At 44.3% G+C, this 17,106-nt stretch overlaps 4 protein-coding genes across 4 annotated transcripts; 3 read left to right on the top strand and 1 right to left on the bottom strand.

The window, feature by feature from the left end:
* Positions 1-3,275: 3,275 nt before the first annotated feature.
* LOC308076134 (cytochrome c oxidase subunit 6B1-like) lies at positions 3,276-3,536 on the top strand (the record flags this gene model as incomplete). Its single annotated transcript, XM_080416255.1, has 1 exon — positions 3,276-3,536. One exon carries the CDS (start codon positions 3,276-3,278, stop codon positions 3,534-3,536), a length of 261 nt encoding a protein of 86 aa, XP_080272381.1.
* Positions 3,537-4,986: 1,450 nt separating this feature from the next.
* On the top strand, positions 4,987-5,247 carry LOC308075692 (diphthamide biosynthesis protein 3-like; the record flags this gene model as incomplete). The annotated part of the gene is made up of 1 exon (XM_080415640.1): positions 4,987-5,247. The coding sequence occupies one exon, from the start codon at positions 4,987-4,989 to the stop codon at positions 5,245-5,247; it is 261 nt and encodes an 86-aa protein (XP_080271766.1).
* A 4,046-nt stretch (positions 5,248-9,293) lies between these two features.
* Positions 9,294-10,157, top strand: LOC308075906 (thioredoxin-like protein 1; the record flags this gene model as incomplete). Its single annotated transcript, XM_080415893.1, has 1 exon — positions 9,294-10,157. The coding sequence occupies one exon, from the start codon at positions 9,294-9,296 to the stop codon at positions 10,155-10,157; it is 864 nt and encodes a 287-aa protein (XP_080272019.1).
* A 3,963-nt stretch (positions 10,158-14,120) lies between these two features.
* On the bottom strand, positions 14,121-14,468 carry LOC308075690 (transcription elongation factor SPT4-like; the record flags this gene model as incomplete). Its single annotated transcript, XM_080415638.1, has 1 exon — positions 14,121-14,468. One exon carries the CDS (start codon positions 14,466-14,468, stop codon positions 14,121-14,123), a length of 348 nt encoding a protein of 115 aa, XP_080271764.1.
* Between the last annotated feature and the right edge of the window lie 2,638 nt (positions 14,469-17,106).

Here is a 17,106-nt window from a genome sequence, read left to right as displayed (position 1 = left end):
ACTGATAAAAGACCATTTATGTACAAACACATGAAGACTCCTGAAAAGAGACCAACCTGACTGGGTGGTTCGGCTGTACGACTTCATGGTCACAAAGCTGGTCTCCACCTAGAACCACAATTCTCTGTGCTGGGTGTTATCACTGTACCATATCCTGGATGTACCTGGGGAGAGGGGGGGGGGTGGACAAGAGAGAGAAAGATTAGCCCAGTGTTTCCCAAACAGTGGGTTGGGACTAGGGATCGTTTATCATGATACAAAAATCGCTCACAATAATATAAGTGGCAGAGATTTTAATTTAACGTGAAATTGCCCTCCGTCATACACCAGGTTGAATTTGCTTTTGTGAGCTGCATATTCAGTACCACTTAAAACCCTCTATACTTAAATACAAACAGACCTGTAAAAGAGTGCATTTTGGTGCTCTTATTTCACCCTAAACAAATCAATGTCAAAAATAGCAGATCTACAAAGGAAAATAAGAAAAAAATTAGCTAGTTTGGGTCCTGGGGAGACTTCAAACTTCTCTTTTGGGTCTCGAGCTAAAGGTTTCGGAACCACTGGATTAGCCGATCTACAAGCCCTACAACACAAGATCTTCAGTCTACAGAACTACAATAGCCAGTGGTGGACAAAGTACTGAACCCCAGAACGGTCAAAGAATATATCTACTGTATACTCCTGTCAAATATTACTCATATACAAGTGAAAGCTGCTCTGTCAAATTGTACTTGCGTTAAAGTACTGGAGTACATGCTTTGAAAAGTATATTTTCCTTTTAATATCAATGCATTGTTACATTGATATTTAGACATCCACAAACGCAAAGATTTTCCTGAAAAAACTAAAAAGCAAATCTACAAGCTCATAACCCATCACTTTATGATGCGTTGTGAGCTTGACATTTTCACTATTATTGATATGTATTTTTTTGAAAATGTCACTATAGCTGGAATATGGCTCAAGTGGTTAATTCTTAATTTAAAAATGTTATCCCACGATTTTGTAACCCTATTTTTTACACCCAGTGCCAATTGTCTATGTAATCCTGGGCACTACCTTCCCTCTGCCAACCTAGGGAGGCCAGGGCCGAGCTCATGCCTCCTTCAATGCATGAGAGCCAACTGACCTTCTTATCACCTGACAGGGGAGAGGTTCCCTGGTTGGACGTAGCGCGTGGAAGGAACACGTTATTCCAACCAGTTCCTTTCCCCTCCATCAGGCGCCCCGGCTGGCCAGGGGGAGGCAGTATAGTGACCAGGATTACTGCATGTTTTTGTGAGGGTACCTACCCTAGGAGACACGGGGAGAATATGCAAACTCCACACAGAAAGGCCCTTTCGCCAACCCCACCTAGGGTATGCGCACTGATGACGCGGAGGAGAGAACACGCCCCCAGCGCCCACAGCGTCCCCTGCGGGAATCGAACCCAGGACCTTCTAGCTGTGAGGCGACAGCGCTACCGACTGCGCCACCGTGCGCAGTGGTTAATTCTTAAGGTACTTTTTCCCTTCCAAAGGGAGTCCATCATTGACAATAACCGATCTACAAACTCCCTGCGACGTGTTGTGAGCTTTGAGATCAGCCATTTTTCAGCCAAGAGATTTGGTGTTGAAGGAATTAAGGAGCAGGCCAAGTATAGAGCCCAGGGGGACCTCTGATCAACTAAGTATACTGTAGGGTTTAAGCGGTTATGGTCAATCATTATTATAGCTTCCAGCTCTGTAGTGCCATGTAGTTTATTTAACTTATAAACACAAGGAAACAAGGAACGTCGAAAGAGAGAGACGATGAGCACAACACATTCACCACTTGAACACGTTGTGAGTGTCACGTTCGGCCTTATGCCACCCATTTCTGTTTGTTATGTAGATATTCATCCACAGGACAATACCAGACGGGTGTTGTTTGGCGTTATGAGGAAAAGTGGAAGCTCAGTTCCCAACGATAGTGAAAAGAGTGGTACGTATGTGGCAGGGGGGTAAAAGAGATCACGCATGGCCACGGCAAGTGCTCGTCGATGGAGAGTGCTGATGCTGCACTGGGCGAATGATCAGTCGTCTGAGGTCGTGAAGTGCTTTGAGAGGCTAGTAAACGACGGCCACATCTGCTGCTCTCTCTCCCCAGAAAGTACGCCTGTGAGACAAGGACTGTGAACAGCCGGCATGCAAAGCAGCTCAATACCTTCAGTGGTGGAAAAAGTACTCAAATGTTTTACTTAAGTAAAAGTATCAATTCTGCAATGTAGAAATACTCCGTTACGAGTAAAAGTCTGGAATTCAAAATTGACTTGAGTGAAAGTACAAAAGTATTGGTATCAAAATGTACTTAAAGTACCAAAAGTAAAAGTACTAAAATGTTTGAAAATAGCAGATCTACAAGCTCACAACGTGTCGCGATGTGACGCGTTGTGAGCTTGTATCGGCTATTTTCAAATAGCCTAAGTATAAAATAGGGCTAAAGTGGTTAATGTAATGTTTTATAATGTAATAATTTATATCTGCAAAGTAACTAACTAGTAACTAACGTTTTCAAATAATTGTAGTGGAGTAAAAGTACAATATTTGCCTCTGAGATGTAGTGGAGTAGAAGTAAAAGTATAGACAATTGTAAATACTCCAGTAAAGTAAAAGTACCTCAAAATTGTACTTACAGCACTTGAGTAAATGTACTTAGTTACTTTACACCACTTGAATACCTTCCATATGAGACACCTCAGGAGGCTGCTCCACATCAAATGGCAGCAGGACAAGGTCCCAGACACTGAGGTTCTCCACATCAGAGCTGAAACGGAGAGCCTCTATGCCATGCCTCAAGCGCTCCCAGCTGAGATGGGCTGGCCATGTCTGCAACATGCCAGATGAATGCCTACCAAAAAAGGCTGCTGCACTGCGAGCTTACGCCATGCCAAACGCTCACAAAGCTCACAATTACTCTTTGCTCTCTTCCATCCCAACAGATCTCTCTGTTCATCCATCTCACAGGTTCAACAATCGGCGTATTTTGGGCACCTCCATATTTGGGCAGGACTGATATGGAACTCCATATTTTGGGGTGACATCATAGTGACGTCATCGTCATAACACGAGCGTTGGGTCAGCACGACTAAAAGAGGACCATGCAGAGTATATAAACCAGGCACCAAGCTTTGTCTTCTTGAGCCTTCAACGCCTACAAGAGAAGTTATTCACCCAGAGACTGAAAGTTTAGCTAACAAGTCACAATACGTGGATATATCGAGGTCCGATCAGCTTAAATGCAACTGTAACTGAAAGATGTCCGACACGATCGAAGAGAAGATTAAGAACTATCGGACGGCTCCGTTCGACGCTCGCTTCCCCAACGTCAACCAGACGCGCAACTGCTTCCAGAACTACCTGGACTTCCACAGGTGCAACAAGGCCCTGGCCGCCAGAGACCAGGACACGGCTCCCTGCGAGTGGTACGGCAGGGTCTACAAGAGCCTCTGTCCCATGAGCTGGGTGCAGAAATGGGACGAACAGCTGGAGAGTGGGACTTTCCCAGGGAAGATTTAAATCGAGCACCATTACTTTCAAAGCCTCCTTTCATCCCCCACCACACTGCATGCCATCAAATGTGGGAATAATGGAAATGGGTTCTGCGAGTTTTAGACCCGGACGGACAGCCAGTGTAGATTTTTTGAAAAAAATCGTATCAAAGGGGGTCCGTGGCTTAATGCAGTGGTTCTCAACCATTTCAGGCCACGGCCCCCCAAAAAATCATATTTGAACTGGGGACCCCCCCCACCCTCACAAGCACTTGGAATTGTAGGCATTACATTTAGTTTGACTCGGTTCCACAGATAAATATTGTGAAAATAGACGATCTACAAGCAAACGCCTTGGCGTTGCGAGCTTGTAGATCCGGCTATTTTCAAACTTATATTATCTGACAATTTGGCCAATTCAATGTTTGACTGGGGATTCATAAAAAGGAAGCCTGACACGGGCATCAGTACAAGGGCCATCACCAGAGGGCGCTGTGAGGTGCCGTCTAGATGCACAGCCTTTGCGCTGAATTCCTTTTCAGTTCAAGGAAGCGCGATTTGGAACAATCTACCCACTAACATAAGAGAGAGTCCATCCTTTACATCTTTTAAGGTCCAACTAAAAGGATGGATCATGGACAATCAAACATGTGAACATTTTTAGATTTATGTAGGTTTTTTTGTATTGTAGGTCAAAACAGGAGTTTTTTCTCTTCTGTTTGTCTATTAGTAATGTTTATATGTGCTCTTTTTGTAATGTTGCTTGTTTTCTGTATGGGGACTACGAATGGAAATTAGCATTCTTGCTAAATCTGGTGAATTTATACTGCATTTTATAAGCGCTGTCCCGTCCAAATAAACATATAATTAATATAATAATTAAAAATATATACTATACTGGAACTCCAATCTATAGGCTACTGTAAAATCCTCAGTGTTAAATTCGGAGACCCATAAGGGTCCATTTGGGTCCATTTGTACACTCTCAGAGTTACAGAACTGTAAGGATCCATTTGGATATACAAGGTTTCCACCTGAAAACGACGACAAGTGATGTCACGACCGACATGACATCTGACCTCTTCACTTTTCCTGACTTTTCCCTGTAAAGTCGATTTCAGTTCCCCCTCATTGTCATTCCTAATTTGCCTGGTGTGAAAAGAGGTCAATTCGCACCTGGCACCATTTCACACTTGGCAAATCCCCCCCTTTGTCTGTGACAATGCTTGGACAATTCACTGATGTTTGAAGTGCCAATGGCGGGGTCTCTGAGACTTTTGGAGTCACATCTGTACGTCACCCACTGCAGTGCCTAAATATGGGCTTCCTCCAAGCCAAATATGGACGTATACATCACGGCCAAGAGTGTATAAAAGGAACCGGGAATGTCGCTGAACAAGGAAGCTAGCCCGGACGATCTACAAGTATAGTCACTTCACCATAAAGCCCTGTTTGTCGTTTGTGATCGTTTTGCCACGATGTCTGTGTTTCACGACGAGGTCGAGATCGAGGATTTTGAGTTTGACGAGGAGACGGAGACGTTTTACTACCCGTGTCCCTGTGGAGACAGATTCGAGATCACTAAAGAGGACTTGGAGAACGGCGAGGAAGTGGCCACGTGCCCCAGCTGCTCGCTCATCGTTAAGGTCATCTACGAGAAGGAGGCCTTTATGTCAGGGGAGATCGTCCAAGCGCCAGCATCGTCAACAGAGAGCGTCGTGGAACTGGCTCAGGCCTGACCACCCCGTACACTGTGTGCATACCAGCAATGCTCCACCTGGTGGGCTGTAAGGATATTGCAAGTGGGACCCCAACTAATTGGCAAAACGCAAACAAATTATGTGATAACATTAATATTAAAATAATAATGTTAAAACAATGTAATGGTATTTTGCTATACAACTTGTGATACAGATAAAAAAGGAACTAATATGTTGGTTCCTTTGATCCAAGCCAGAACACAATCGGGCGATTGATCGCTAGAATAAACATGCTCTGAAAATGCACACGGCCCACCCATCTGACTTAACTTGATCAGATAGGTGGGCCACAAAACACTTTCAAGATGTTCGAGTGATCCAGAAAAGGATTAGAAGCCCTGGAATATAATTCACGGGTGATTACGGAATGCACTGGAGTCTATGAGCGTTTGTCACATTACACATGAACCACATGACCAGCACTGTTTTCTGCCCCCGAGGTGACACGGCGCTCTAATACAAACTCTGGTAGAAACTAGCCAATCTACAACTTCACAACGTGTTCGCACCTCGCTGAGTGCACCTGTCTTGGTGATGTAATACGTCCTCGACTGCAGTTCCTAAATATGGGAAAGAATTTCCACTTGTATGTGCCTGTACACAGGATGTGGCAAAAAAAGAAACCATGAACAGGAATGTACGGGTGTCTCGATACAAAAATGTCACGATGCAATACATGATATCGGGCTCATAATATTGATATATTATTATTTTAGGCTTGTTGTGAGCTTGTAGATCAGCTCTTTTTGGTGCGCAACACCGTGCTCAACTAAATACTGGAGATGTGGTACACGGCATGGGTTTCAGCAGAGAAAAACGGCAAAGGAAATTCTCTTGAATGCTGCCTTCGGGTACAGCAGTGGTTCCCAAGTTATTATTATTCTTTTTTTATGGGGGGATTTAATGACTTTTAAGACCTTATTAATAGCAAATTGGCCAAATTGTCAAATACTACTAAAGACAGAGGCAAACGTTGTGAAAGTACAAGCTCACAACGTTGTGAGCATGTAGTTTGGCTACTTTAACTTTATTTATCTGTGGAACCGAGTCAAACTAAATGTAATGCCTACAATTCCAAGTGCTTGTCAGCGTGGGGGGGACGAATGTGATTATGTTTGAGGGTCGCAGCCTGAAAAGTTGGGGAATCCTCGGGGTACGACATGGAAAGGGTCATTTGCACTTTCTTTCACCATAGTTAAGTAAATGCTGCATTCATGGTCTGGAGAGAGGGCACTTTTTTTTTTTTTACAAAGGACAGTAAAGGGGCAGGGGCTCAAACCCCCTTTGATATCTGTGTGTATGTGCATGTGCCGCAGTAGTGGAGTAGCGCCAAGGGTCGTTCAGAGACCGACTCTCCACAGTACTCCTACCCGCCTATGAGCACTCATCCTGGGCGTAGAAGTGAAACTGTTGAGTAGCGTCTTTAACTAATGATGATATATTACACTCGGTTAAGTCATAGTGACTTCACCATTTCAGTTTGTGGTGAAAGGACCAGGAATTAATGATCAGTTCATGATAGATTCATGATGAATTAATGTATGATGTGATGAGTTCGTCATTAATTTGCCCCCTCAAGTAAAAGTGTTACCACGTTCTCCCTTTCAAAGACAGATCCCTTGGAAGCCATCGGTTAAATTCCCTTTGTGCTTTTTTCTTTTTCTATGATTGGGGCAAAGTTTAAAGTACTTCTTTACCCCCCCCCCGGGTATGGAAGCGCAGGAGTTTTCTTTCACTCACATTTTCAGACACATTTAACTATTTGACTGCCAGAAATAAGCCACTGCCAGCGATTTGTCGTTTTCCTTGCCATTTCAACTAGTCACAGAATATTTATCTCCGGTATGATCGATCCCCCAGTCGTTGCTAAACACGGAGGGTTTCTCTGTGACCCCCCCCCCCCGTCTGCTTGTGTTTTTTCCCAAATCGAATACCAAGGAAGTGAATGGTGGAGGAGATCTTGCGATCACGTGATCTGCTGGATCTGTGTGACCGAGAATGAAATGGTCACTCATGTGTTAGCGAACAGCACAATCTAGCGTAAAACCACTAAAAACACAACATCTCGTCATTCTCGTCACTGAGCCTTAGCAAAACATGACGAGAAATCTCGTCATTGTCAGTTAAAGAGTTTACATTACATTACATTACATTACAGTCATTTAGCAGACGCTTTTATCCAAAGCGACTTACAATAAGTGTATTCAACATAGGTAGGGAACGAAACTACTAATCACCAGAAATCTTAAGTGCATTTCCTGCAAAAACAAGCAACCAAGAGTATACCTAGCGCTAAGGTAAAAGTGCAATATATCAGCTACCTACTTTCTTAAACAGATGAGTCAAAATAGCAAAATCAAATGAGCACGAGCTAAAACAAATAAGTGTATCGACTAAACAAGATCCAATAAAACAATACAACAATAGAACAAGAGTTCGTACAACTAGTTAACAACAAGTAGGCCAGGCAAAGAGGAAGGGTAGTGTTTCCTGAAGAGATGGGTTTTCAGCCTGCGGCGAAAGATGGGCAGTGACTCTGCTGTCCTGACATCAGTGGGAAGTTCATTCCACCACTGTGGGGCCAGAAAAAAGTCGTGACCGTGTCAATCGACGAGAAGGACCCTTGAGTGACGAGGCAATCAGTCGCCCCGAGGTGGCAGACCGAAGTGGTCGGGCAGGGGTGTAAGCATCGACCATAGCCCGGAGGTAAGAAGGAGCTGTTCCTTTCACTGCCCTATAGGCTAGCACCAGGGTTTTAAACTGAATGCGAGCCGCTACGGGGAGCCAATGTAACGGAGAAGGATAGTTGTGTGGGAGATTGAACACCAGACGAGCCGCAGCTTTCTGAACAAGCTCCAGAGGTCCTGATGTTGTAGAGGAGGAATCTGCAGGACCGTGTCACTGATGCAATGTTTGCCGAGAATGACAGTTGATCGTCCAAGGTCACACCCAGATTCTTCACAGTCCGAGTTGACGTCACCACAGCATTATCAATGGTGATGGCCATGTCTCGGTGCGGACAGCCCTTCCCCGGGAGGAACATCAGCTCGGTCTTGTCCAGGTTGAGCTTCAGGTGGTTCGTCGACATCCACTCCGAGATGTCAGCCAGACAAGCAGCAATGCGTGCCTCCACTTGTGTGTCAGAGGGGGTGAATGAGAGGATCAGCTGGGTGTCATCGGCATAGCAGTGGTAGGAAAAGCCATGGGAGTGGATGACAGCACCAAGAGATGTAGTGTAGAGAGAGAAAAGAAGAGGACCCAGAACCGAGCCTTGGGGAACCCCAGTAGTGAGCCTGTGTGGTTCTGACACAGACCCTCTCATCCCCTCGAGGGTGGAGAGGAGGCTCTCATGGTTCACTGTGTCGGTCGAACGCTGCAGACAGGTCCAGGAGTATCAGGACAGAGGAGAGAGAGTTCGCTCTAGCGGCATGGAGCGACTCCGTCGATAGGCTGTTGAAAGTTAAGATCACTCAGCCTGTGACTATCTAGTCTGCACTGTAGAGAGTCACTTTTCCCCCTATCCAACTCCATATTTGGGCAGGTCTGTTGTGATATTGATGACATCGTTGATGAAATCTCCTGGTGGAGATTTGCACCTCACTGAGCACACCTTTCTCGATGATGTAATATGTCGTTGACTGCAGTTCTTAAATATGGGCTTCCTTCAACCCAGATATGGACACCTACTACGTCACAGCATCCAATCCAAACGTGGACCATCTACATCACGGTAACAGTGTATAAAAGGAACGAGAACGCCTTAGAACGGGACGATAGCTTCGACATCCTACGGGAACCTATGACATTATATCCCGACAAGTCTAGAACCGAATCCCTGGACCTCCCCGGGTATCGACCACAAGGCCTGTCCGCTGACAAGGCTTTCCCCGAAGTGAACACAGACTTACAATCAGACGTTAGTCCATTACTGTAAAGTAACATCCCTACGTGTGTTATAACTGTTAATATTGTCTCTTACTATTTGATTGATTGATTATATCGACCGTACGGTTGTGCGTAGTACCATGGTCGGGGTGAAGGCAATTGCGTCGGACTCTGACTTTCAGCCGGCACTGGCGGCCTCCGGGTCGAGGCTCACTGTGGTCAAGTTCACCATGGCCGGGTGTGGACCCTGTGTCAGGATAGGCCCGGCGTTCAACATGCTGAGCAACAGGTACCCGGACGTCACTTTCCTCCAAGCGGACGTCCAGGTCTGCAAGGTGACGGCAGCGGTCAACAACATCGAGGCCACGCCCACCTTCCTGTTTTTCCGGAACGGACTCCGCCTGGATCAGTACGAGGGCGCGAACGCCGTGGCTCTGGAGGAGAAGATCGAACGGCACGTCGAGGACGACCCCAGGGACCCGAGCGTTCCGAAGGGATATCTGGACCTGATGCATTTGGTCGACAAGGCCGGCTGCGAGTGTCTCAACGAGAGCGACGACTGCGGCTTTGAAAACTGCCTGGACAAGTCGGACTCCTCGTACCTGGAGTCCGACTGCGACGAGCAGCTGCTGATAACCGTCGCCTTCAACCTGCCCGTCAAGCTCTTCTCCATGAAACTGCGATCGTCGGACTTTGGCCGAGCCCCCAAGTCGGTCAAGTTGTTCATCAACCTGCCGTCGATGGACTTCGACGACGCCGAGCGCGGCAAGGCCACGCAGGCCCTGGAGCTGTCGGAGGACCACCTCAGAGGCGACGCCGCCATCCCCCTGTGCTACGTCAAGTTCCAGAACGTGCAGAGCGTCACGCTGTTCGTGGCGTCCAACCAGGGCGACGAGGAGACGACGCAAATCAATCACCTGACCTTCATCGGGACCCCGGTGCAGTTCACCAATATGAACGACTTCAAACGGGTTAACGGGAAAGCGGGAGGAGACAGTCACTGAGTTGGAGAGAGAAGGAAGATATTGTAGATCACCGTTTCCCAAACAGTGGGTCGGTCGCGAGTGAATATCCCTTTATTTGTTGCCATTAATTATTATTATTTTACGAAAAACTTTCCATGAGTTGATGACAAATTCAAACATTTTTCATTTTCAAATTTATATTTCATGATTAAAATAGAAAAATTTGAAAACACATGTTTAAGAAGTAGTGATAATAGCAGAACAGCAAGCTTTGCGCCGCGTTGTGAGCTTGCAGATCTGCTACTTTCCCTAGTCCTGGGCAAACATCATATTTCTCTTGAGTCTTGAGCTAAACAGTTTGGGAACCTCTTCAACAGGGGTCCGGGACCCCTAGGAGGTCCTCAGAGTTACAAAAGGGGGGGGGCTCCAAATCTATGTGTGATTGGATTTTTCTTTTCATTAACCACTTGAGCCCATATTCTGAGGGGAACAGTAGCCGATCTACAAGCACACAACGCCTCAACCTTGTAAATTGGCTATTTTCAGCAAAGAGGTTTGGTGTAGAGGGAAAACAGAGCCGATCAAGTTTACTCAGTATTGATGGTTTAACTGGTTAAAGGTCTGACAATACATGAACAACATGAATCGGAAACATATTAGATAGAAAGTTAAGTCAACAAACCAAAAAACATTAATTTACACCACACTGAAGTCTATGAAGCTTTTATGCAATCTATGAAAAGGTTTGATCTGCAACACGATTATATTCAATATGTAGTGGGGGCTTTTTCCTAAAGAAGAAGAACCCACACCCTTAACCCCTTTCACTTTCACGTAACCCATGAAGACCTGAGGCCGATTCTAGAAATCCTAACACTTTTCCGAAAACGTGTATGGTTGCCATATCAGTGGCTCTCAAACGTTTTCATGTCAAGGGCCCCAAATATTATATGTAATTGGCCGCCATCTCAAAATATGTTGTTCCAGGGACCCCCCCAGCAGCAAAGATTATAGTATCTCAAAATATGTTTGTTCCAGGGACCCCCCAGAAGCAAAGATTATAGTAAGAAATGTTCAAAGTAAGATTTACAAAAATCGTGACACAGATGCTGTTGAGGTTTTAATGGGTAAAAAAATCTAAAATAGACATAAGCTCCAAACACGTCGCTATTTTTGCTACCTTTGAGTGACACTGCAGGCAGTATGACGAAGTAGGGCATTCACAGAAATATATAAAAAGTTGAAATAGGAGATTCAAGGTTTCTGCCCGACAAAGGAGATATGAAAGACGAAGCACAGTGTTGTATTTTTTTTGTTGTTGTAATAACAGGCTATATGCAACAATAGATCCATCTCTACCAGAGCAGTGAGCCTCCTCTCGGCTTGATGCATATCCGTGTAGTCGGGCAGAAACCTCTTATCTCCATATTTTAACTTTTTGGTGTTTTTCCGTAAATTAACGACCAACTTAACGCCTCATACTACAGAGTCACACAAAAGCATCAAAAGTAGCAGATCCGCACGCTTGAAACGCGGCGCGGAGCGACGCGTTTCAAGCTTGTGGATCTGCTACTTTTGAATTTGAATTATGCAAAGTAATCGTTTTCGGCGTATGAGGTTTCCACCCGACAGAGACGATATGCGTTCCTCCACGTAGGCTACTCTCTGGCTCAAATAATATAGGGACAAGCATCGTATCGTATTTAAATGCTAATTCCTCATTTATATGCTTGAACTCGGGTGAATATATGGAAATGCATTTGTTCAGTTATAGGCTAAGCGCTAAACAACATTATTCCCATGGGAGTGAGATATTCTACCCCCGGAGATCACTGGAATAATGTTTTCAGTCAGTTATACTGTAACAATAATACAGTAATCCTATATTTGGCAAAACAACAACAAAATGGCAGAGTTTGAATTACCGGCTTGCCCCTCCGGACACGAATCATCTGGTAAGCTAAAGAATGGTCCATATATCCAATGTGTGGATATTTAATATGGGTCCATCCATTGGAAATATCCACATGATCTATAAAAAAAAAGGTTGAGAAAAGGGGAAGAGGTCGCAATGCGAGCTACAGTATATACTGAATGTCCGAATGTCCCAGGATTGAATCCCGAAGGTTGCACTGAGATGTACCCGAGCAGGGAAAAGGAGTCAAGGTCGACCCAAAACCACCTGGCGACGAACCGTGACAGCTGAGTTTAAGATGAACCTTACGTGGGCGAAGCAAAACATGCAGCACAAGACAGGTCCCGATAGAGGGCAGATCCTCAAAGCCTTATGTCCCACTTGGAACGAGGAGGATTAAGTAAGTTAGTACTAAGTTAGTAGAATAATACAGATGTGACAGCCGACCCCTTCACACTTCCCTGATCTTTCCCTGTAAAGTAAAATTTAATTGCCACCCATGTGTGAAGTGACACCATTTCACACCTGGCAAATCAATAACATTAATACACCCGAAAAATAAAAAGAACTACGTTAGTTCCGCCGGAACATAATCGATTGATTGGAGAGAACATGCTTATGGAAATGCACACAGCCCAAATACCGAGCCAAATAGCTGCCTTGTTAAGTGGTCAGATGAGTGGGCCACGCAAACGCTTTTCCAAGTGGGCCCTGTGATCCAGAAAAAGGTCGAGAACCACAGAACTAACCAAATCACCATAAGCTGGGGAAACACCAACCCCGCTATGGGCGGCATAGCTGAATGGTGAGAGAGGCTGTCTGGGGAGTCCCCAGTGTGATGACCCCTCCTTAACTATGCTTGGGGTCATCTGTTTGTTCCGTTTGTATTTGATCCTAATGGTTTGTTTTTTTTCTGTCCTGTGTAGAAGGAGAGGGCCAGCCTGCCTGCCAGGGATGCGTCTATGGGACGAGACACACCTGACTCCACTTGTCCCTGGAGTATTGAAGCAGGCTGGCCAAGGTCATTCTCTCTCTCCTACCAGGTAACAGTTTTGTTTGGTTGCTTTTGCGCTTGCACATACACACATCCATACAACCAATACAATACTGATGTTTACTCGCACAAAGTTGTATATTTTTGTAAAGTTTGTTGTTTTTAGTTAAAATAAAAAAATCACACCCTGTGTGAAGTGGGCGGTGTCTTGCTAGCTAATCACAATACTGAATGGAGTCAACCAATCATGTACAAAAAATAAATACATTTATTGAAACACTCTTTATGATGGAAGAAACCATAACTTAAAAAAAACAAATTTATGTTTTTTTTAAAGTTATGGTTTCTTATATAGGGCTATGCACATGTGTCATGTGACACTGGCCAATCACAGTCCTGAATAGACTGTGATTGGCCAATCACGGTGCAGGGTTAGGCGGTGACATTTTTGGCCAATCACAGTGCAGGATTTGTTGTACAAATATCCAAACCTCACTTATAGGGGCGGTTTCACCGCCCAATAACTTTTAAGTTAAATCCTGTCGTCTCCTACTTTTGTCATGATTTTAGTCAGTTCATGACACCGGTTATCCCAGGTTCTATCCCAGGCCGGGCTATCAATGTGTTGAATAATGATTGGTAGAAAGTGTCCTTCAGCAAGATGCCTAACCCCTAACTGCTCCGTGCCCCTTGTGGCCAGCGATCAGCTGGGTTGAGCTGAGACAGAATCCTACATATAATAATCCTACATATCATTTAAGGAATGCCAGTCTGACTGAAGTGCTTGGTTCTCCTCAGTGGCTGAAGCAATTGCTCTGCACTTGCACATGGCCATTCATCATTACCACATGCCCACCGGGTAGAAGCCAGTTTTTCACTTTACCCAAATTCAAGCTGTTTATTTGCCTTTTTTGGAAACACTGTCTAACTCTACATGGTCCCCCTGGCTATGGGATTGGGATCAGTGTTTCCACATTTTGCGCCGTTACTGTGCATGCCCATCTGTTGTCATGGTCCCCCAGGCTATGGGATTGGGATCAGCGTTGCCACATTTTGCCAGAGGAATAAGTAATCAAGTCTATGACAACTATCATTATGTCTTCACCGCGGTATCTCTGGATTTGTACGCGACGTCTCGGCCCTTCAGCTCCGTCACCACGTCGGTCGGCAGCCGCCCGGTCACCGACACGGCGTAGACGCCCGGCCGGAGCGCCTCGATCCTCTGCCAGCGGGCCACCCAGCTGTCGTCGGGGCTCATCATGGCCGCCACGCCGTCGAACGAGGAGCTGGTGCACTCGTGCACCGTCTCCCGGCTGCCCTTCATCCGGAGGTGCGGCTCGCAGTTGTCGCAGCCGTCGTACTCGAACTGCTCCGCCGTCTTCACCAGGGAGCACAGGAGACACGCGCGCAGCTGGCGAAGTTCTTTGGGAATGGTCTCCATTACGTGTCGTGTTAGTCGGTGTTGCGCGCCGTGTGGTCGGTGTGTGGTCGGTGTGTGGTCGGTGTGTGAACGATACAGCCCTTGCACTGCGTACCGTCTGGTTTTAATTTGCACTATGATGTCCATTATGATGTCACTATGATGTCACATCAGACAGGCAGTTTACCTTGGACGTCCTGACATCAGCAGTGGTGGAAAAAGTACTTGCATGTTTTACTTAAGTAAAAGTATCAATACTGAAATTTACTCTGTTACAAGTTAAAGTCCGGAGTTCAAAATTGACTTGAGTAAAAGTACGAAAGTATTGGTAACAAAACAAAGTATACCTACAGTACTAAAAGCAGTTGTATCGCAACGCATTGTGAGCTTGTAGATCGGCTATTTTCAAATGGCCGAAATGTATATAGGGCTGAAGTGGTTAATGTTTGTTTTGTAATAATAATCAAAATCTATAAAGTAACTAGTAAAGGTTTTCAAATAATTCCAGTGTAGTAAAAGTACAATATTTGCCTCTGAGATGTAGTGGAGTAGAAAGTGGTTAAAATTAAAAAACTGAAAATTGGAAATACTCCACTAAAGTAAAAATACCTCAAAAGTGTACTTAAGTACAGTACTTGAGTAAATGTACTTAGTTACTTTACACCACTGGACGTCAGTACTATGACGGTCACGTCCAGGGTAAACTGCCTTTCTTTTTGCCCCCTTAGTTCAGTGTTGACGGCAGGTGTGATACTCTCAACAACTAGGGGGGAAAGAGTGGGGAAAAAAAGTCTTGCACTCCACAAAAAGCGTAAGGAAGACACAGTGACTAAGACTAATAACTTTCTCTTTATTTTTCCATGCTTAATTAAGTGCTCAAAGTTTAAATTGCAGCAAACATTTCATGTCATGCCACCATCATCAGTGTTCATATCACATGAAGTTAGAGATCCACATTGGACTGGCCTCCAGGCATTACGGTATGATCAACAATATTGGGTAACTATAGCAACCCGATATCAACAAACATCTCTCTCTTCGAAACGGTTCAAATTATTAATAATTGCTGTGGAGCTGAAGACAATAGATGCATCGATGCTTCAAATTCTCCCACCTTCCATCTGAATAAATGGCTTATCTTGATGTGCATCAATGACACTTTCTATCTGTCAGGGTCTTACTGGCTCACTGGCTCACTAGTTGGGAGACCATGGCCCGGTCCTTAATGTCTACACTTTGAGGTACTCACATGTTTTACTAAAGTATCAATACTACAATGCAGAAATACTCTGTTATAAGTACAAGTCTGGTATTCAGAATTTACTTGAGTAAAAGTGCAAACGTACTGGCATCAAAATGTACCAAAAGTAAAAGTACTTGTTATGCAGAAATCTTCCATTCCATGTTTTCAAAATGTATACAATCATTTGAAAATAGCACATCTAGTGAGCTTGTGAGCTTGTGGATCAGATATTTTCAAATAGCCGAAGTCAACTGTATAGTCGAAGTCTATATACAGTAGGGCTTAAGTGGTTACTGTATGTTTTGTAATAATAATCTAAATCTACAAAGTAACTAGTAATTAAAGTTATCAAATAATTGTAGTGGAGGAAAAGTACTATGTTTGCCTCTGAGATGTAGTGGAGTAGAAGTAAAAGTATTGAAAATTGGAAATACTCAAGTAAAGTAAAAATAATTCAACATTTTTTTCTAAGGTTTTGAACCCTTTATGCATTCTGACAAAAATGTCCTTAAGTACAGTACTTGAGTACATGTACTTTGTCACATTCAATGACTGAACACACAGCCCTTAAAGCACAGGACAGGACAACTGTAATTGAAACGGGTCACACAGAAAGTACAGTAAGAGTTTGCAAAGTTAAGGAAAGGGTCATGAATGAAGGACCGCTCTCCCATTCCTATATTTATACCGTTTGGAGCCATTGCAGCCTCTCATACTCAAGCACTAGGTTACGTCAATTAAGTGTGTGAGGGTCTTAAGCCATTACGACCGGTAAAGCATATACCGTCATTTTAGATTTTAACCACTTTAAACATTATCTTATACTTTGGCTATTCAAAAATAGCAGATATACAAGCTCATAGCGCGGCACCGAGTGCCGCGCTATGAGCTTGTAGATCTGCTATTTTTTAGAAATTTTGTGAAAGTGTGCGCAAATCTTTGAATATATATATTTTTAAAAGCACACATTTGTAACTCAAGTCTTTGCTTCTGGGGATTCTACAAATATCTTCTAAATCCTAACAGTTTTTAGAAAAATACCTATGTTGCTATAATATCAGTGGTTCTCTTTTTTTTTCATGTGACCCCTAAAATGATGCATTTGACCCGCGGACCCCCATTTCAAAATATGTGGTTCCAGGGACCCCCTAGAAGCAAATATTTGAGTAAAAAAATGTTCTCTTTAAAAATATATATATATTCAAAGATTTGCAAACATTGTCACGATTTTTCAGAAATAGCGGATCTGCAAGCTCGGTGCCACGCTATGAGCTTGTAGATCTGCTATTTTTTGAATAGCAAAAAGTATGAAATAATGGTTAAAGTGGTTACACAGATGCGTTCCCGGTCTGAACGGGTTAGGGCCTTGGGGGGGGGGGGGGGGTATCTGGATTGAGACGCTGTCTCCTTGGTGGA

This window comes from Gymnoscopelus braueri (genome assembly GCF_963280865.1).
Source record: "Gymnoscopelus braueri genome assembly, chromosome: 20".
NCBI classification, from domain to species: domain Eukaryota; kingdom Metazoa; phylum Chordata; class Actinopteri; order Myctophiformes; family Myctophidae; genus Gymnoscopelus; species Gymnoscopelus braueri.
This window is presented reverse-complemented; position numbering and strand designations above follow the sequence as displayed.